Here is a 21,338-nt window from a genome sequence, read left to right on the forward strand (position 1 = left end):
TAGGCCTGTAACCAGAGCTGATCCAGAAAATAGGAGGGTGTGCTGTCTTCCAGGTGCTAAGATACGGGATGTAGACCTGAGGTTGAAAAGGATTCTAAAGGGAGCGGGAAAGAATCCCCTAATTATCCTTCATGTGGGAACAAATGATACGGCTAGATTCTCGCTGGAAAGTATTAAGGGAGACTATGCTAGGCTGGGGAGGACGCTTAAGGAAATTGAGGCTCAGGTGATCTTTAGTGGGATTCTGCCTGTTCCTAGAGAAGGGCAACAAAGGTGTGACAAGATTATGACTATCAATAGATGGCTTAAGCAGTGGTGCTATAAGGAGGGCTTTGGGATGTATGGCCATTGGGAGGCATTCATGGATAGAGGACAGTTCTCTCGGGATGGACTTCATCTGAGTAGGGAAGGAAATAGACTTCTAGGATGGAGGCTGGCACAACTGATTAAGAGAGCTTTAAACTAGGAATTTGGGGGAGATGGTTGGGAGATGTCCAGGTAATCTCCACGCCAGAATTTAGCATAGAGTGGAAAGAAAATGAAGTAAGAGTGGATACAGCTGTAGGTAGGAGGAAGGGCAGTGTAGATACAAGTCTAATAGGTTATACTGGTAGTAAAATAACCGTGCCTAATAGGGTACAGAATGTGAGTGAGGCCAAACAGCAAAAATTAAGATGTTTGTACACTAATGCAAGGAGCCTAGGTAACAAAATGGAGGAACTAGAGTTACTGGTGCAGGAAGTGAAACCAGATATTATAGGTATAACAGAGACCTGGTGGAATAGTAGTTATGACTGGGCTACAGGTATTGAAGGGTATGTGCTGTTTAGGAAAGACCGAAATAAAGGTAAAGGTGGTGGAGTAGCACTGTATATCAATGATGAGATAGAATGTAAAGAAATAAGAAGCGATGAAATGGATATGACTGAGTCTGTCTGGGCAACAATTAAATTGGGGAAGAAAACTATTAGAGCCTCCCCTGGGATAGTGCTTGGGGTGTGCTATAGACCGCCGGGATCTAATTTGGATATGGATAGAGCCCTTTTTAATGTTTTTAATAAAATAAATACTAATGGAAACTGTGTGATCATGGGAGACTTTAACTTCCCAGATATAGACTGGAGGACGAGTGCTAGTAATAATAATAGGGCTCAGATTTTCCTAGATGCGATAGCTGATGGATTCCTTCAGCAAGTAGTTGCTGAACCGACTAGAGGGGATGCCATTTTAGATTTGGTCTTGGTGAGTAATGAGGACCTCATAGAGGAAATGGTTGTAGGAGATAATCTTGGCTCAAGTGATCATGAGCTAATTCAGTTCAAACTGAATGGAAGGATTAACAAAAATAAATCTGCAACTAGGGTTTTTGATTTCAAAAGGGCTGACTTTCAAAAATTAAGGAAATTAGTTAGGGAAGTGGATTGGACTGAAGAATTTATGGGTTTAAAGGTAGAGGAGGCCTGGGATTATTTTAAATTAAAGCTGCAGAAGCTATCGGAAGCCTGCATCCCAAGAAAGGGGAAAAAATTCATAGGCAGGAGTTGTAGACCAAGCTGGATGAGCAAGCATCTTAGAGAGGTAATTAAGAAAAAGCAGAAAGCATATAGGGAGTGGAAGAAGGGAGGGATCAGTAAGGAAAGCTACCTTATTGAGGTCAGAAGATGTAGGGATAAAGTGAGACAGGCTAAAAGTCAAGTAGAGTTGGACCTTGCAAAGGGAATTAAAACCAATAGTAAAAGGTTCTATAGTCATATAAATAGGAAGAAAACAAAGAAAGAAGAAGTGGGACCGCTAAAAACTGAGGATGGAGTGGAGGTCAAGGATAATCTAGGCATGGCCCAATATCTAAACAAATACTTTGCCTCAGTCTTTAATAAGGCTAAAGAGGATCTTAGGGATAATGGTAGCATGATAAATGGGAATGAGGATATGGAGGTAGACATCACCATATCTGAGGTAGAAGCGAAACTCAAACAGCTTAATGGGACTAAATCGGGGGGCCCAGATAATCTTCATCCAAGAATATTAAAAGAATTGGCACAAGAAATTGCAAGCTATCACTGATGATGTAGGAGAAAAGTGTTCCCACATTGTGGCAGTAATTGTGGCATACTTGGCAGTTCTTGGCACAGTTGGAGACAATAAATCATGTGGCAGTCCATATGGCTTCAGACCAGTCACTGTCAGCAAGATTGAAATTCGTTGTCTGTTGGGAAACTACAAATTACCCTGCAAAATTGCTCAAAAAATTTGAGGCACACCACCTGGGATTTTAGTTTTCAACAAATTCATCATCATTGCCCACAAAAGGTGCCATTTCTCTGCTCTCCTGCTCTTCAAGCCTCCTGGATAACCTTTTCTGCCACAGAGAAATTCTTCCATTGTTACTGCACTGTCTGTGCTCGACACGCCCCCCCGCTGGTTGTGTGTCCACACTGCAAACTGCAGAATTCTGCCTTTGGCTGGCTGCGCTTGTGCTCTCTCTGCTAGCAATCGACCCTCATAGCAAGTGAAGGCTCCCCTTCCACTCTCCTGTGTGGCAGAGTCCTTGGAACCCCAACAAGGCTGGGGGGCTCAACCCACAACCTTGTCATGGTCACTCAGGTCAGGGACTAGGGTGTCCCCACTCCGGGGTGCTCTCTCCACACTGGATGCTTCCCTGACCCACTGATCATTACATACAGTTCAAAGCAAATAGAATTTATTAAACAGCAATCGATTTTAAAAAATAAGGAAACAATGGGAAAGGCTAAAGGAAAAGACATGTCACCCCGCTCGGTGGCATGGGGACGTCACAACCAGCGTCTCTGGAATATCAGGGCTGTTCACAGTCTGTTCCTCACACATCCCAGGCCTCCTGCCCAGGCTCTGGCTGTGCTGCAGGGATGCTGCAGGAACTTGCTCTGGAGGTGGCCACACGCTCTAGGTGGCAGGACCCATCTCCCCAGTGTCATCTGCCCCGTCGGGGTTACGATCCCCCCTCCAAGTCTGGCCTGCAAGGCCTCTTGGCTGGGGGCATCTCCCTGCACTGGGCCCGCTGCCCAGGGTCCCCCTTGCTCTCCCCAGCTGCTCACCACACCCAGCTCCGGACTCCTCCAGCCCCAGCTCCAGCTCCACCACTCTGCCTCAGCACGGCGGCTGCTGCTGCTGCTCTGCCTCCAGTTCCCTGGGCTGCTTCTCTGGACCCTCTGGCTCTGGTTGCTGCAGCTCTCCCCCCAGGACAAGTCTGCTCTGGGGGCTGCTTCTGTGACTCTGCTCCCAGCAGCGACCTGCTTCCTGCGCTGCTTTTCTGGCTCCTCTGGATCTGGCCCAGCTCTGCTCCCCAGCTCAGCTCAGGCCCCTGCTTTCTCTTTAGCACAGCCCCACTCTGCCTGACCCAGGCAATTCCAGCTCACATGGAGGGCAGAACCCCCCTGGCCTCCTGACTCCCTGATTAGCCTGCCCACCCTGTCAATCAGGCTGACCTGGAGCATTGGCCTCTCCCCATTGTTCCTGGGGACTGTCAGTCTCAGGGTCCTGATTTCCCATCGACCCTTCCCCTTTCTTTTGGTACTGGGAGCTAACAACTAAAACACCCCCATTGAGTTTTAGTAAGGGGACAAAGCGAGCTGATGGAAAAACAGCTTCTGCCCTGGTGGTTTTATTGTCAGCTGAAAAACTGAAACTGTGCAAGTGAGGCTTTGCACTGGGGAGGGGGGAGTGCTCAAACATTTAAAGGGACAGCACACCACAAGAAGGGGCCAGATCCTTGGCCCAATGGTGACTGATTGGTAATGCCCATAAACATACATTCATCTCCCTTCTGAGGCCTCCCCTGCCCAGGTGAGCACTCGGTTCTGAAAGGCTGCAGCTTGGCTCAGTGTCCTCAAACTTCAGCTAAACGCCTCCGTTTCTGAGAAATCTTGGAGCAGAGCAGACAAGTGGGGAAGAGTCTCCCCCAGGATCAGTGTCTCAGCCAGACAATGCCTCAGAACGTGCCGCTCTGACGCTGCTGCCTCTGCCCAGGTTATTCTCCTGGCTTTGCTATTGAAATGTGCATTTCTTACAGGGCTGGACTGAGGCACCCCAGCCGCAACATGCTGACAAGGGGCCCTGTCGCGGCCCTGGCCCCATTAGCAGTAGTTGTGGAAGGGGCCACCCACACAAGGGCTGTCTGCTGCGGGTGGAGCCTGTGAACCTATTTAGACAAGCAGGAGGAGAGGCTGGGGGCTCCCTCCCCTTGGGAATCCCAGGGGCTGGGTGTCCTTTTTTCCCACAGGATCAACAGCAAGAATCCTCTCCCTCCCATTGAGAGAGAGAGATACTCGAAAAGGCTCAGGGAGCCCCCCCGCCCCCCATCTATTAGCCAAGGTGTCTATGATTGGATGGGGGAGCTGAGTCATATGACCTACCCCCTGCTGCCACACAAAGCCCCTCTTTTTGCGGAGGGGTTGGCTGTCCCCCAGAGCAGTGAGGCTTGGTGTCAATGTTCCATACACATAAATGGAGCCGTCCCCTCTCATGGCACTGGGCTCAGGCTCTCTACAGACTCAGGCAGGAATCGCTGTGTCTGTCACATTTGGGGCATGTTTTGAATATTTTCTTTGCAACCCAGAAGGTTTGAAACATTCTCTTTTTAATGAAAGCCAAAAGCCTGATTTTATCACATAACTCCAGTAGCTGGGGCCTAGACATGGGTTTGTAGTGCCCCTGTTTCATCTGGCCCTGCCTCCTGCAAATTCCACCCATCAGATGTGCAGATTAATGGCTATCACACATGGTGCCCCTGCAGGTGAAACTCCAGGAAGCCCTGGGCCCTCTGAGGCTGGAGCTGGAGGAGGCCCTGGAGCTGACATCTGAAGAGGAGGAGAAAACCACAGAGTGGCAGGTGGGTGTCTGGGTTTATCCTTCCCCGAGCCCTTCCCCCTGCAGTGTTCCCAGGGTGAGGGGCCAAAAAGCTATAGGCTGATATTACAATCTCCTCTGGCTGTTTGCTCCGAAATGGTGCCATGGTACCAGGAGCGGGAAATGTTTCTGGTGGGGATCACAGTGAAGCATACCAGGGGACAGTTCCTGTCCCATGGTCCATGGCACAGATTCACCCCCGGGCTCTCTGGGGGCAAGAAGGAGATGACATACTCTTACAATGGGTGTGCAGTGTTTGCATGTGAGTCCATTGCCCCATCATACCCACAAACCACGCTGAGTAACTGCAGACGCAGACAGCCCTCAGGAGTGCCAGATCCTCAGAGGTGCTCTCTGCACATCCACACCCAGGGCACCGGGCTCAGTGTGGGCAGATGTTGCCCTGGCCTTTAGGAGTTTGGCCCTAAGGGAGCAGAGCTCAGGGCAGCCCTGGGACTCACTCAGCTGAGCAGACAGAGACAGCCCTTCTTCTCTGCCATCCTCTGCAGCCATCATAGGGCCACTTGACTCATTAATCCTCAGCTGCTGCCTCCTACAATTATAACTACATGGCTGTGGGCAGCCAGCCGGCCTGCCAATATTCACAAAGCAGATACTGTAGTTGTAGAAGGTTGGCATTTGTGTAGAATATATATATTCTATTTGTTCACTCACCCCCACTTCTGGTATTCTCATTCTAGGCGGGGTGGGTGTGCCTATGCCAATGAGATCGGCCCCTGAAGTTCTCTTCCACAACTTGCCACACCTCACCACCAGATGTCAGGGTGGAGCTCATCCTGACACTGCTTACACACAAAAAGAAAAGGAGTACTAGTGGCACCTTAGAGTCTAACCAATTTATTTGAGCATAAGCTTTCGTGAGCTATAGCTCACTTCATCGGATGTATTCCGATGAAGTGAGCTGTAGCTCACGAAAGTTTATGCTCAAATAAATTGGTTAGTCTCTAAGGTGCCACTAGTACTCCTTTTCTTTTTCTGGTACTCATATTTAGTTTGTGATCTACTATGACCCCCAGATCCCTTTCTGCAGTACTCCTTCCTAGGCAGTCATTTCCCATTTTGTATGTATGCAACTGATTGTTCCTTCCTAAGTGGAGTAGTTTGTATTTTTCCTTATTGAATTTCACCCTGTTTACTTCAGACCATTTCTCCAGTTTGTCCAGATCATTTTGAATTATAATCCTATTCTCCAAAGCACTTGCAACCCCTCCCATCTTTGTATCATCCGCAAACTTTATAAGTGTGCTCTCTATGCCGTTATCTAAATCATTGATGAAGATATTGAACAGAACCAGACCCAGAACTGATCCCTGCGGGACCCCACTCATTATGCCCTTCCAGCATGACTGTGAACCAACAATAACTACTTTTTGGGAATTGTTTTTCAACCAGTTACACACCCAACTTATAGTAACTCCATCTAGGTTGTATTTCCCTAGTTTGTTTATGAGAAGGTCGTGCGAAACAGTTTCAAAACCCTAACTAAAGTCAAGATATACCACATCTACCGCTTCCCCCCATCCAAAGGCATGTTACTGTGTCAAAGAAAGCTATCCGGTTGGTTTAACATGATTTGTTCTTGACAAATCCATGCTGACTGTTACTTATCACCTAATTATCTTCTAGATGTTTGCAAATTGATTGTTTAATTATTTGCTCCATCATGCATCCCATGAAGTGAACTGTAGCTCACGAAACCTTATGCTCAAATAAATTTGTTAGTCTCTAAGATGCCACAAGTACTCCTTTTCTTTTTGCGGATACAGACTAACACGGCTGCTACTCTGAAAGCTAAATGGTCTGTAATTCCCCAGGTTGTCCTTATTCCCCTTTTCATAGATTGACACTATATTTGCCCTTTTCCAGTCTTCTGGAATCTCTTCTGTCTTCCATGACTTTTCAAAGATCACATCATAGTGGAGCTGAAACCAGGGACTTAGGCCTAAGCTCTTTTTGTGCAGTCACTGGGATCTGTGCTCCTCAGTCACTCAGACATAAGCAAAGATCCACCTCTGTCTGTGTAGTGCCTGGCACAACAGGGAACTAGCCTGAGTGGCCTCTAGACCCCACTGCAATGTCCTCCATGTCCCCCTGGCACCCACCCCTCTCTGCAACTCCCACAGCACCTGCCCCTCCAGGTCCCTTGCTACTGCCCCAAATTCCTACCTCCTGCCCCACCCCTGAGCACCTTCCCTCTGCCCCCTGGCACCTGTCTTTCCTCTTCCCTCACCACCACCACCCTTGTTCCTGCAGCCTGCCCTTCCCCCCTTGCCTCCCTGACATCTGTCCCCTTCCTCTGCCAGCCTTTATCCCTCTCTTCTCTGCAACCCCCACTACTCCCCTCCTATCCTTTCTGATTCCTTGATGCCTGACCCGTCCCTCCCACTACTCCATGGAGATCTCCCCCTTCCCTTCCCATCTGCTCCCCTTCCCTGGTGCTTGTTCCTCCCCTCTCCTATGTCCCTCACAGGCACCTGCCCCTCTTTCCATCTCCTCTCCTTCCCCTGCCCCCTTGGCCTTAGATGGGGCCCTGACTCTCCTTAAATGGCCAGCAACCTTGTGTCACAGCAATTAATGGGGACACAGGTTAATTTCCCTTTGATCCCAGTGACCAGCCCCTGCCTCCAGCACTGACTCTGTGACTCTCTCCCCAGTGGATGTGACTCTGGATCCAGACACGGTTCATCCCAGCCTCATCCTGTCTGAGGATCAGAAAACTGTGACATACGAAGACAAACAACAGGATCTGCCTGACAATATTAAGAGATTTGATACTTATCCCATTGTCCTGGGCTTTAACAAATTGACAGGAGGGAGGCATTACTGGGAGGTGGAGGTGGGAGACAAAACAAACTGGACTCTGGGGGTTTGTACAGAATCTGTGACAAGGAAGGGGAAGATTTACCTATCACCTGAGAATGGATTCTGGACAGTGTGTCTGAGATATAAGGAATATAAGGCCCTCACCTCCCATTTAACGCCACTGTCCATGAGCGTCAGGCCCAGCCGGGTAGGGATTTTCCTGGACTATGAGGCAGGAGAGGTCTCATTTTACAATGTGACTGACAAGTCCCATCTCTTCACTTTCACTGACACTTTCTCCGGAACGCTCCACCCTTATTTTTATACTTAGAGTTTACAAAGAGGGATTTAGAAACACATCTCCCTTGATAATCTGCCCAGTCCCAGCTCAGGCTGGAGGGAATCTCTGTTCCTGACAGTGACACCCATGGAGGAGCCTGTCCCCTCCCAGCGCTGACCAGCCCCCAGGTGTGTTCCTATAAGGATGGCCTGGGGAATCATCTGCCTGCCACCGCCTCCCCCGCAGTTCCCAGCACCAAGCCTGTGAGCTAGGGGAGAGGAGAGGGGCAGAGGGGGGATGTAGGCTGCTGGGTTGTGGGCATGCAGAGGCAGAGATGTGTGTAGACACAATGTCAGGGGTGGCTGCTGTTGCTGATGTAAGGGGGACTGTTGTCCCCTTACTGAAACTCAATGAGGATTTTTGGTTGGCCCTCCCAGTAACAAAGGAAAGGGGAATTGCAGATGAGAAACCAAGACCTTGGACTGACAGTCCCCAGGACCAATGGGAAGAGGCAAATGCTCCAGATCAGCCTGATTGACAAAGCAGGCAGGCCAATGAGGGAGTAAGGAGAGCGGGGTCCCATCCTCTGTCTGCCCATAGGGGCCGAGCTAGAGCCACAACAGCCAGAGCGAGAGAAGCAGGCCAGGGTTCAGCGCTGTGCTGGGAGCAGAGCCACGGCAGCCAGAGCCAGAGGAGCAGCCCAGAGAGCTGCGCCAGGGGCAGAACAGCAGCTGCGCTGAGGCAGAGTGAAGCTGGGGCTGGGGCTGAGGCAGAGCGAAGCTGGGGATGGGGCTGGGGCTGGGGCTGGGGCAGAGTGAAGCTGGGGCTGGGGCTGGGACTGGGGCTGGAGCAGTCCGGAGAGCAGCTGGGGAGAGCGAGGAGGACCCTGGGCAGCGGGCCCAGTGCAGTAAGACCCCACCAGCCAAAAGGCATTGCAGGCCAGAGTTGGCAGCAAACCATCACCCTGATGTGGGGGCCGATGCTGGGGAGATGGGTCCTGCCACCTTCTCCCCAGCACCGGTCACCGCCAGAGCAAGTGTCCGACCCGCAGCATCCCTGCAGCACAGCCAGGGCCTGGGCAGGAGGCCTGGGACGTGTGAGGAACAGACTGTGAACTGCCCGTAAATTCCAGAGACGCTGGTTGTGACGTCCCCGTGCCACAGAGTGGGGTTACTTGTTTCCTTTAAGCTTTTCCATTTTTTCCTTATGTGACGTTATTGACATAAACTATGACCACATAGATCATTGTTGCAACCACTATTATATATTTGCAGCAAATATTGTACAAAGGTTGTTGTGTGAGATGTCTATGAAAAGGTTATGATTTTCTGGTTATGGTTATGCTGTCTGTATGTGTGTAGCATTTTTGTAGTTGAAGTTATGAATATTGGCTATGTACTTGTATCTCAGTGTGTTTTGATTCTAAGTAGCCTTAGTGAAGCTTTTGGTCAGCTTCTTGAGAAAGGACTGTTCTCAGTAAGTGCCCAATCAAGAAACAGGTAACTGACAATGACTCTGGGAGATGCCAGTCCACATCTGAGCTTTCCTGGGAACGTTCAAACTAACACGTAAACAATGGCGTTGGCCTGCAAACTGAGTCATGCATGGTGGACATGTGACTTGCCCATGTGACTCCAGACTCCATCTTGCTGCTGTCATTTTCCGCAGTAAGAACAAAAGGGGTCCTTCCACAGGCAGAGAATATAAAAGGCCCTGAAAACCCTTCCATTTTATCTTCAGTCCTGCTTCTGACCTCTGGAGGAACTTTGCTACACTGAAGCTCTGAACAAAGAACTGTATGACCCATCCCAGATATGGATGTACTCAGAGACTCAATTTAAACTTGCAGTTTATTCCATCACTGCTACAAGCCTGAACCAGGAGCTTTGCCATTACTGTATGTAACTGATTCCATTTAACCAATTTTAGCTCTCATATATATTTCTTTCTTTTATGAATAAACCTTTAGATTTTAGATTCTAAAGGATTGGCAACAGCATGATTTGTGGGTAAGATCTAACTTGTATATTGACCTGGGTCTGGGGCTTGGCCCTTTGGGATCAAGAGAACCTTTTTTCTTTTATTGGGGTATTGGTTTTCATAACCATTCGTCCCCATAATGAGTGGCACTGGTGGTGATACTGGGAAACTGGAGTGTCTAAGGGAATTGCTTGTATGACTTATGGTTAGCCAGTGGGGTGAAACCAAAGTCCTCTTTGTCTGGCTGGTTTGGTGTGCCTTAGAAGTGGAGAAACCCCAACCTTGGGCTGTAATTCCCCTGCTTGAAGCAATTTGTCCTGAATTGATAATCTCAGAAGTGTCACACCAAAGGCAGCATCTTTACACCTTATATTTTTTAATTTGTTGCTGTTCAGTAAATTGTATTTGCTATGAAATGTATATAATGATCAGTGGGTCAGGGAAGTGTCCAGAGTGGAGAGAATACCTCAGAGTGGGGACACTCTAGCCTTTGTCCTAAGTGACAATGACAAGATTGTGGGTCAAGCCCCCCAGGAATCCTTGACCCAGTGATGTTGGGGGTTATGAGGACTCTGCCACACAGGAGAGTGGAAGGGGAGCCCTTGAGGTTAGGCAGGCTTCTGTGTAAAGGGACTAGGAGTGAGGACTCAGATCCTTTCTCAAGTCAATTCCATTGGGGTAGTGTATAAGCCAGGAAAGTTCCCCACAATAGCGGGACCATTCCCCCGCTTACACTAGGGTGGAGTGGGATGGGAGGCTGCAGCAGTAGGAAGTGAAGAGCCCAGATCACAAGAGGAAGACTTGGGGGAGGGGTATATAATGGAGGGGGGGAAGGCCACAAGTAGGAAGAGCCCCTTGCAGAAATGAAAGAGAAGAGACCCCAGTATATGGAGGTGGAGCTCTGAGAAGTGGATGGGGAGATCCCAGGGAAGGGTTGAGTGGGCAGAAGGGAGGGATCCAGGAACAGAGAAAGCTGAAGTCAGGGAAGGGAGGAATGGTGTTAGGAGAGGTGTGAACAGGGGTAGGCAATGTGTCCATTCACAGACCCAAGTGTCCATGGTAAAAATTTTGAGGTCCGTGATAATTTTTCAAAAAAACGTTGAATGACTGAATGACATAACCCCCCCTCCCCCAGTGTCCATCACTAAGTTCAGTAATTTTGCAAAGAGTCCATCGCATAACATGGTGGTGCCGATCCCTGGGTGTGGGTGCCCCCTGCACTCTCTGTTTTTGGGGGAGCCACTAAGCACATGTGGCTCTCAGAATCCTCAGTACAGACAGAACTGATCAAGGTCCCATCTGTGCCCTTAGCTGCACTGCCTCACAGGGCATCTGTGGGACCCTGCAAGACTTGGGGGGAAGGGGAACGTTTATCAGAACTTTATTCTACTGCAAACCATGCCACGGTGTTAGCTGTGCTGGGGCGGTTCTGTTCAGTAACCGGATACCTGGGCAGGCAGTTTGATTTTGTATACAGGCCCACAGTGGGAGAGTGGGGGTGAGTGTGGAGTTGGATGGAAAATAGATCCTGGGAGTGATGGTGAAAAAGTAGCACTCATTGAACGTCTTCAGGGAACCCGGGAACTTGGGTTCACTGATTGTTACACCAACTGGCCCAGAAAGCCTGCTGCTGTGTACCCCGAGGAGCCGGAAGAGGCCTGAAGGCCACAGGTACCAACCCCCGGGGAGGCAGGAAGTAGCCCAGGGGCAGCCCCAGGGGCTGTGGCTCAGTCGGCGTGTTGCGGCTGGATCCCCACCGACGCAGGGGCAGCCGATCCTGCCCCTGCCAGGGCCCTGGGGTGGGACATGGTGGAGTAGGGTGGGGCCGCGTCCCCCTGCCACCCCACCCTGGGTGGCTAACTCCCTACACTTTTCTGAGAAGCTCCTGCTCTGGAGAAGGAGCTTCCTTTACCAGTCACCTTTGCAGACTGTTTGTTCGCTGGCCGCCTGAGACTCCTCAAACCCAGGCCCCAGCCCACCTGCAGACTGTTTGTTTGCTGGCTGCCTGAGCCCCACCCAGGCTAAAGCCAGCCCTGAGATTGTTTGTTGCTGGCTGCCTGAGCCTCCTCAAGCCCGGGGCCCAGTTCAGTTATAGACCCTGTTTAAGGGCTGGCAGCTTGAGCCTCCCAAGCCCAGGCTAAAGCTGGCCTGTGACTGTTGGTCGCTCAGCCCTATTGTGGGCTCTTGACTGTCCTGCGGACTCTGGTCCTGGCCAGATGGGACTGGACTGAGTGGCCTCCCTCACCATGGGAGAGCGAGGGACCATTACAGTGTGCCATCTATCGCCCTGCTGCTGTTAGGGAACCCCAATGCCACAAAGCCATCCACTATTTCATGCGCATTGCCAAGAGTCAGAGTCCTTCATAGCAGGATGCGATTAATGGCCCTGCAAACTTGCATTCATGTGGCCCCAGTGGTGGACTTCCCAGCTCCCAACTAATTCATGCCCAACCAGTAACAGTCTGGAGTCTCCATCTTCCACAGAGTGATCACCATGTGCTTCTCCACCCAGAGGGCAACTTTCATTTTGGTGTCCTTGTGCTTCAGTGCTGGGGCAAGCTCTGCACACAGTTCCATGAAGATGACTTTCCACACAAGGGCGGCAGGGATCATAGGCCAGGAGAGGCTAAGCCTCCCAAAACTGCTGATCCACCACACGTGAACAGCGACACCTGGGCCATGGCCACGCCTGCACTCCGCCCTGAGGTCCCACTCTTCCCTCTGAGGCCTGCCCTCACTCCACCCCTTCCTGGCTCTGCTCTGCCCATTCCCCTGAGGTCCCCACCACATACTGCTCACTGAGTAGGAGGAGAGGAGTGAATGGTGACAGCAAGCAGTGGGAAAAGGGTTTCAGTGGGGAGGTGGCTGAACAGCTCCACCCATTCCCCCTAGGCCTCCTCTGCCCTCTGCTTGCTCCTCTCCTCCTCAGCAGACAAGAGGAGTGATGGTGAGGGGCAGGCAAGGGGGCCAAGTGGTAGCAAGCCATGGGGTGGAGCATGGGCAAGGTGTGGAGAGGGGCAGGGTGTGGGGCAGAGTGGGGGTGGGGCAGGGCAGAGCTTGGGCAGGGCCACCAGAGGAAGGGGCGGGACAGGGGGATAGATTCCCCTAGGGGAAGCTTCACCAACTGGCCATATTTCCACATCCAAAAGTTGTGCAGCCACTGCCTATCATCCCAAACCTACATAATATGATCCCACCACTCAGTGCTTGTTTCCCGAGCCCAGAAGCGACGATCCACCATATGCAGCTGCTCCATGAATGCTAAAAGTAATCTTGTGTTGTTCCTTTCCATGGCACATAGCAGGTCAGGGAACTCTGATTCCTGTCCAGATTGGGAGTCCATGATATGCTACATGACCATCCATGATGTGTTTATAACAGTGACCACAACGGTAGAGAGCAGTGCAGGATCCATCCTTTCAGAGAGAGATGGCGGGCACACAGTAAACAGGGACCATTGAAAAATGCCATGAAACACAGTTGGAAGCCCATGGAATGATAGGGTGGGAAAAACTGCATCATGGGACGTTGAGCCTGCACTCATGACACACTGCGATCCACTCTGTGTTCCCACAACTCCTAGCTGCAGAAGGTGCTGAGTAGCACAGTGGGATAGCCACGCACAGTGCACTGCTCTTACTGTTGAGCACTAAGTGTGGACGCGCTCTGCCGACGGAAGAAGCATTCTGTGAACATGCACAAGTGATGTAATTATACTGGTTTTTGATTGTTGGCATGACTTCAGTCAACAGCATTGTACCCAGTTGAACTAAATATATCTGCAGTAGCATGTCTAGTCATTGCTCCTTTCCCACCACAGTTGAGTTTCCACTCCTGGTCCCAGGTGGTTGCTCCCCAGACACTATCAGGTCTCCTCAGTCTGTTCCCAGATCACCATCTTGCAGCTGGAACAGACAAGTGTCCTGAGAGCCTAGTGGATTGGACGTATCTGTTTATCCCACACACTGTGCAGTGCAGGAGCCTTCTAACCAGCTCCCCTCATGCACGCTGCCCACAGCCATTGGACTTCAACCCTGACCTGGGGAAAATCTCTCTCTAAAGCTGAGATGAAAGTTCTGATTCCACTAGCCATTGAGTCATTGGCCTCTGCTGCTGAGACCGATGACAAAGGGAACCAGTCAGTGCAGGTCCTGCTAGTTATATCTGTGTATGATGGTGACACCTGCCCCACTAGGGACCAGGCTGAGATTCCAGCACCTTCCACAGTGGCCTGTGACCTGCCACCAGATGAACTTTCAGCCACTGAGAGGGGTTTAGCATTTGATCCTTTGTGTTCCTTTGTCACTATTGTCAGTTCCTGACCTACTGGCTGATTGCTCAGCTCTGTACTGCAATGCCATCTCATTCCATTTTCTTAGGGTCAGAGACAGTTTTTCCTCACTGCTGGTTGATGAGGTGTCCTTTGTTTCCTTATAGCTGGAGGCAGTCTTTTTTTCTTGTACTCCAAGAAGAGGAAGATAGGTGGGGCAGCTGCGGAGAGGAAAGAGCAGGAGAATGGAAGATTTGAAATAATAAGGGAAGGGGATACAGTAGAAAGAAAGAAGCAAGGCAAAGGGTGAAGGTGAAATCAAGTGAGAGGAAAGAAAAGGAATAGCTGGAAGGAGAAAAGAAAAGGCAGAAACCTTCAGGTTAGAAACTTTACAGTTTTTATATACTCCCATCCTGTGACTGCACAAAGTCCAGGCTGCACCATCCTGGATCATTGGCTCCCAGGGTATGTCTCTTTAAATCTGCTCCTGCACAATACCAGAGGGACCAGGTTCTCAGGACAGCTGTCTGGGGATTCCAGCTGAGTAACAACAAGCCTGTGGCAGGAGGGGACCTGCCTAATTGCTGCTCCATTACTGGCTCTGGAGAGTGAAATTCTTTCCACTCTGCAGAGAGATCCCAGGGTATTTCTAAGCACAGCCAAAAATCTCCAAGTGGAAGCTGCTTCCAAGGATCTGGTGTCTACAGACTGTGAGCACCATTTGAGCTGAGCCTGAATCACCAAGTCCTGGGGAGAGGAATCAGAACGAGACTTCTCCCATCCTCATTGCAATGACACTGCTGGGCAAAGGAACTTCTGGCCAAACCAGCACCAGGAGCTGGCACAGTGTGGCATCTGAGCCATGCCCTTTATCTGACCATGCCCCTGCTACCAGCTACAGGCGGGGCCTGGAGTAATAGGAGCCCTGAGGGAAGAACTCATGTTTACAAAAGCAAGAAGAGCCAGAAGGGAGAGTGTGTGAGTCAAGGGCGAGATTTCAAACTGCTCTGTGAGAAGAATCAGATCCCAACTGTGAGATTTGTGACAGATCCAAGCAGCACAGAGCTCACACTACAGTTCCCATAGAGGAGGCTGCCCAGAGTAATGTGGTAGGAAAGCATTGTCCAGTGTAACATTTCCTAGCTGTTGTCGATTTCTCTGTAAGATCCCAGCACCTCTGACCTTCTTGCTCCTCTGTCGGACTTCATCTTTCTAAGCTGTCTACCCATAACCATTAAATAAATAAAGTATTTGTTGGCCTTTCTCTGTATGCACTGCACAGCCCAGAGTGAGAGCAGGGCACCACTGGGTGACACAGGAATCCTGATCTGTTGCAGGAACACCATTACGGTGTGCCCCTGAGAGTTAAACTGTAACCCAGGAGCCTCAAACCTTTTGGGTGGGGTCTGGGAAAGGGCGCGTTTAAGCATGAGGCAGGCTGAGGTGTCAGCACTGCACCCAGAGAGTCTAGGCAGTCAGACACTGGGTCCCCATTCTCAAGAGGAGGTATTAGACAATAGGTCTTCACCCCAAGAGTGTGCTAGGAGATTAGAGTACAGGCTGGACTCTGTTCAGGCTCTGTAACCGTGAAATACCCCACGAGCCAGAGCAGCAGATTCCCCTCCCAGCTGTCCTATGGGGTGGCTCACTGTCATCTGTGCCACCCGCACACCAAGCAGAAAGGCAAGCTGAGAGTGCCAATATGCACAGCATGCAAATCACCTGAGCAGAGGAATGAACTCCTTGTCTCTGAGCTCAAAGAACACTGCCTATTCCCTCAAATCAGTACATGGTGCCATGGGTGTTCTTGACAAAGGAGTTTCTGAGGAAACATTTGCTCACATAGATACTAAAACTTTGGCAGCTCACTACGTTCTGAGATATTCCTAAACTGGTCTTTCATGCCATTGAAAAGCTGATCTCAGGGGCAGTCCAATGGGACACATTTTTGGACGGTCAGAAATCTAGATTTGTTTCAGGTAATCACAGGGTTAGGAGGGACTAAAAGGGTCATCCACGCTAACTCCCTGCCAAGATTCAGGAGCTGTTGTGTCTAAACCATCCAAGACAGACGGCTATCCAGCCTCCTTTTGAAAACCTCCAGTGAAGGAGCTTCCACAACTTTCCTAGACACTGTTCCATTGTCCTACTGTTCTTACAGTTAGCAAGTTTTTCCTGAGCTTTAATTTAAATCTGCTATTCCTAATTCTAAAACAAAGTGTTATAAAAATCTGAAAATGATAAAAGCAGAGTATTTGGGGGTATGTTTTGGGAACCCCTTGACCAAATAACTCCAAAATAGCCTCACAAGCTCTATTTCAGACTCTTTTAAAGAGTACCATGTTTAGAAGGAAGATATATATCCACATGGGTTTCAATGCACTTCCAAGTTCATAAGCAGGTCATTTTATGGAGGGTGGCAGCTCTACAGCCCCTTGATTAAACCAGTCAACTTGCCCCCCCATAGAGTGTACCCCACCTTACTCTTAACTTGTCTTTTGGTCAGTGGCGAATCAAATCCTCTGCACCTCCTCGCTCCCTCAAAAGAGTGGAAAACACCAAGCAGAAAAAAGCTTTATATTTATTAAAAAGGTTCAGTTAACAAAAAAATGAGGGCTTCAATCACTTAGGGAGTGATTATGTAAGGTCAGAACAGAGAAAAAGTGCAACATTTGCAGAAATCACTTTTCCAAGGCATTAAAATGGCTCCACTTTTCATGAACCAGTGAATTAAATAGATGGATTACATAATGAATGACACCATCACGTTCAGTAGCATCTCCCAGTCCCTCTGTCACCCTGGCTCATGTCTCTCCTTGTCACTTTCTTTCACTTTCATTCTCCCACTCTCTGAGCTCCTATCTGACAGTCTCTGACCCCTACAGTCAGCTACACTCCTCAAGGATCACACAGGCCAGTGACAAACAGGTTGCACAATTCTTGGAGCAATGCGGTTGGTTTCTCCATTTCAGTAGCATCTTGGTCTTTATACTTTAACAATTCAGAGGCCCCATCAAGCCTTATGGTCATACAAACTGATTGTATGGTAGAAGGCTTTCAGGAAGACAAGCGTTCTCCAGGGTCATAGAAATTAGGGTGTCTGAGGCTAGAGAAGTTGATTTCAGGGTCTTTAGAAGGGATGTTTTCCCCAAGTGTCAGGGACACAGTCTGAGCTGTGATTGTTCACTCTGAACCCAAAGCCAGGGGTGCATTCTCTCCCCCCTGAAGGAAGCCGGTGGGAAAGTGAAGTTTGGGGCATCATTATCAGCATTCAGAAATGTCACCAGCCCCTGTTCATAGTCCAGACAAACCCGGATCCTCCTGGGGACCCAGCTCAGGGGCAGAGGAATTTTAGGGGAGGTGAGAGCCTGGAACTCACCCCACTACTGCTCCATAGCCCGATCCCCCACTCAGGGTTAAAGCAGAACAATCCCTTCCTCCTCACAGACTCTCTGGCAACCCCCACAGCCCAGATTATTTCACCTCCCACCTCCACCTCCCAGTAGTATCTCCCAGATGTGAATCCCTCACAGCCCAGCACGCAGGGTATCAAATCTTTGATCCAGGGTATCAAATCTCTTGGGATTTTTGGGCAGTCTGTGCCATTTGTCTCCCCGTCTGACACTTTTCTGACCCTCAGAGAGGAGGAGTTGGGGATGAGCCGTGTCTGGATCCAGAGTCACATTCACTGAGGAGAGAGGGAAGCAGAGTATTAGAGCCAGAGATCAGCCCTGAGGTGAGTGGCCTGTCCACTCATTCCTATGAATTTAATATATATAATGCGTATGAATATCTATGAAAATCCCAGGGTCAGAGTTAAGGGTGTTTGGATGATAGTGAGAATGTTTCCGTTCATTGCTGTGGGCATGAACTCAGCGTTAAGGTTGGGGTTGGATTGTTTGTCCGACTTCAACTTGGGCACGTCTTAGTAATGTTTTTATTTTTAGGACTGGTTGTGTCATGGTCAGCATTGGCTTAGCTACAAGTTCAAGAAAACATTTTCATGGGAATTTTCTCGTAACTGAAAAATAATCTCCACCTTGAAATCTCACCCTGTCTGTGTGATCCTAGAGTATTCTCTTTTTTTTCCTCCAGTTCAACTGGCAGAGTGTCTACAGGGAGAAAAGATAAAATCAGTGAGATTTTATGTTGTGATATTTATAACAACATCCCCACTCTTAATTCACATGACTGTGTTTTAATTGTGGCAGAGAAACAGACAGAGAGGGACAGAGACACACACAGGTCTTTAATACAAACGAGTCTGAAACCTTCCATTTTCTCTTTCATTCAGGCATCTCACAGCAATGGAATCAATATCCATTAAGTCTCTCAACCATCCTAGGAGGTACAATCTCTAAGAGTTGTTTACTGTTCTCTCATCCTCCCTCTCCAACCCTTGGTTGATTTGTCTCATTCTCCTATTGCCTTTTGTCATGACCTAGACCCAGATCCTGTAAGGACTTTAGCGTGACTATAATTTTATCTACTTTGGGCCCTTTGCCATTAATAGAATGTTAAGGGTTTGCAGGATCAGGGCCCTGAGCTGTAAGCTCTTTGGGTCTGTTTGCTCAGCATCTGTACAGAGCTCAGAACAATGTGGTCCTTGTTGTCCATTGACTGAAATACAAACAACAACAAAAACATTGTATAGATTTGGAAATTAAGGCTGGAAGAGGTTTGGCTCAATGGGCCAGATTCATGCCTGCACTGGCAAAGGGATAGAAGGGGACAGTTTTTGATCTCCCTATTCGTAGTATCATCGAATCATAGAATATCAGGGTTGGAAGGGACCTCAGGAGGTCATCTAGTCCAACCCTCTGCCCAGAGCAGGACCAATCCCCAACTAAATCATCCCAGCCAGGGCTTTGTCAAGCCTGACCTTAAAAACCTCTAAGGAAGGAGATTCTACCACCTCCCTAGGTAACGCATTCCAGTGTTTCACCACCCTCCTAGTGAAAAAGTTTTTCCTAATATCCAACATAAACCTCCCCCACTGCAACTTGAGACCATTACTCCTCGTTCTGTCATCTGCTACCACTGAGAACAGTCTAGAGCCATCCTCTTTGGATCCACCTCTCAGGTAGTTGTAGGCTGCTATCAAATCCCCCCTCATTCTTCTCTTCCGCAAACTAAACAATCCCAGTTCCCTCAGCCTCTCCTCATAAGTCATGTGTTCCAGTCCCCTAATCATTTTTCTTGCCCTCCGCTGGATGTTTTCCAATTTTTCCACATCCTTCTTGTAGTGTGGGGCCCAAAACTGGACACAGTACTCCAGATGAGGCCTCACCAATGTCAAATAGAGGGGAACAATTACGTCCCTTGATCTGCTGGCAATGCCCCTATTCAACGGTTACAGAGGCCAGTACAAGCCTAGCACATGATAGAGAAGTCCTGAGGTCCTGGCACAGTTGCACCCTTGTGCCACTGGCCTCCTGTGATATTTCCCAGGTGTACCCAGGGTTGTGAGCACTTCACTGCCGTGTGCCTTACCATGAGAAGCCATATCTGCGCCTGCCTTGGGCCAGCTCCCAACTCCATTGGCCATAGGCAACACAAGCACTGCCCTCTAGGCCCCGTAGGCCCTGCAGTCTCACTTCACGTTACTGATTGGCTCATTCCAACCCTCAAACCCTGCAAGCATCTCCCTGGAGCGTCCGTCCCCTGGTTCACCGGACACTCGTAGTGTTCACGGATTCGCTGCTTCTAAAGAAACAGTGCACACCAGTTTAGCCGTTACACTTCAGGTCACTGTGCTGCTTGACACAAGGCACTTAGCTATTTTTGTATTGAAAACAAGCACCGTATACTTTTATTTAACAAAGAATCAAGATTCAAGTCATAGCAAGTAGTATTGGAAACAAATGGTTACATTTAAAATAGGGCTGTCAAATGACTAAAAAGCATTAATCGTGATTAATCACGAGATTTTAAAAAGTTGTGATTAATCGCAGTTTTAATTGCACTGTTAAACAATAACAGAATACCATTTATTTAAATAGTTTTGCTCTTTGGGGGAAGAGTGTGTGTGTGTGTGTGTGTGTGTGTGCGTGCGTGCGCGCTGGGGAAGCGTTGTCTCTTTAAGCAGAGCACTCAGAAGCCTGAGCACTTTTTCAGCCAACAGCAGCTCCTGTCGACCGCACTCATTCCTGAGCTGGCAGCAGCAGCAGACAGGCTCCCCCTGTTCCCTGACCCCAGCTCAGCAGTAACCAGGTACATGGGTGGGGGCAGGGGGAACCCCAACATCAGCCCCCACCCCACCCCTTCCACTCTGTGAAGAAGAGTGAAGCCAGGTTCCTAGTCTGGAGTAGCTTGGTCTGGGGTGGCTCCATGGGTGGGAGGGAGGAGCAGCAGTGGAGAAGGGTGATGCGGGGAGGAGCACCCCCGCCCTGGAGGCATGCAGCAGCACCCCCTGAGCACGGCACCCTAGTATGCAATTAATGCACATTAAAAAAAGTATTGAGTTCTTCTGAGTTAATCACATGCATTAACTGTTATTAATTGGCAGCCTAATTATTATTTTTATTACCAATATTTGCACTGTACAATTTGCAATCTACAAGTCGAAGCATGAAGGGGCATACAAATATTTAACATATCTGGCACAAAAATACCTTGCAATGCCCGCTACAACAGTGCCATGAAAATGCCTGTTCTCACTTTCAGGTGACATTGTAAATAAGAAGTGGTCAGCATTCAGCAATTGGCTGAACAAGAAGTAGGACTTAGTGGACTTGTAGGCTCTAAAGTTTTACATTGTTTTGTTTTTAAGTGCAGTTATGTTACAAAATATTCTACATTTATAAGTTGCATTTTGACAATAAAGAGATTGCACTCCAGTACTTGAAAGGAATTGAAAACTACTATTTCTTTTGTTTATCTTTGTTACAGTGCAAATATTTGTAATAAAAATAATATAAAGTGAGCACTGTACACTTTGAATTCTGTGTTGTAATTTAAATCAATATATTTTAAAACATAGAAAACATCCAATTTATGATAAATTTAAATTGGTATTCTATTATTGTTTAACAGTGCAATTAAAACTGCCATTAATTGTGACTAATTTTTTTAATTTAGTTAATTTGTTTTGCATTAATT

General features: G+C 48.8%; 2 protein-coding genes and 1 long non-coding RNA gene across 16 annotated transcripts in view; 1 reads left to right on the forward strand and 2 right to left on the reverse strand.

Annotated features, from left to right (window-relative positions):
• Nucleotides 1-3,424, reverse strand: part of LOC140897588 (butyrophilin subfamily 3 member A2) — a 23,864-nt gene extending 20,440 nt beyond the window's left edge. Inside the window, exon 1 of one of the 5 annotated variants that reach the window (XR_012154746.2) lies at nucleotides 3,075-3,424. Coding sequence is in view for 1 of the 5 variants with exons in the window: in XM_073310376.2 (XP_073166477.1) it covers nucleotides 2,265-2,382 (118 nt within the window). In the remaining 4 variants the exon portion in view is untranslated. The other 4 variants (XR_012154748.2, XR_012154745.2, XR_012154750.2 and 1 more) reach the window with 4 other exon arrangements.
• Nucleotides 1-8,766, forward strand: part of LOC140897589 (uncharacterized) — a 10,137-nt gene extending 1,371 nt beyond the window's left edge. The window contains exons 3-4 of the long non-coding RNA XR_012154752.2: nucleotides 4,772-4,867; nucleotides 7,560-8,766. This is a non-coding gene — a long non-coding RNA (uncharacterized LOC140897589). The remainder of the gene's footprint in view (nucleotides 1-4,771; nucleotides 4,868-7,559) is intronic.
• Nucleotides 1-21,338, reverse strand: part of LOC140898275 (uncharacterized) — a 2,445,793-nt gene that overhangs the window by 625,695 nt on the left and 1,798,760 nt on the right. The window lies entirely within an intron of this gene.

Source organism: Lepidochelys kempii, chromosome 14 (assembly GCF_965140285.1).
Source record: "Lepidochelys kempii isolate rLepKem1 chromosome 14, rLepKem1.hap1, whole genome shotgun sequence".
Taxonomy (NCBI): Eukaryota; Metazoa; Chordata; order Testudines; family Cheloniidae; genus Lepidochelys; species Lepidochelys kempii.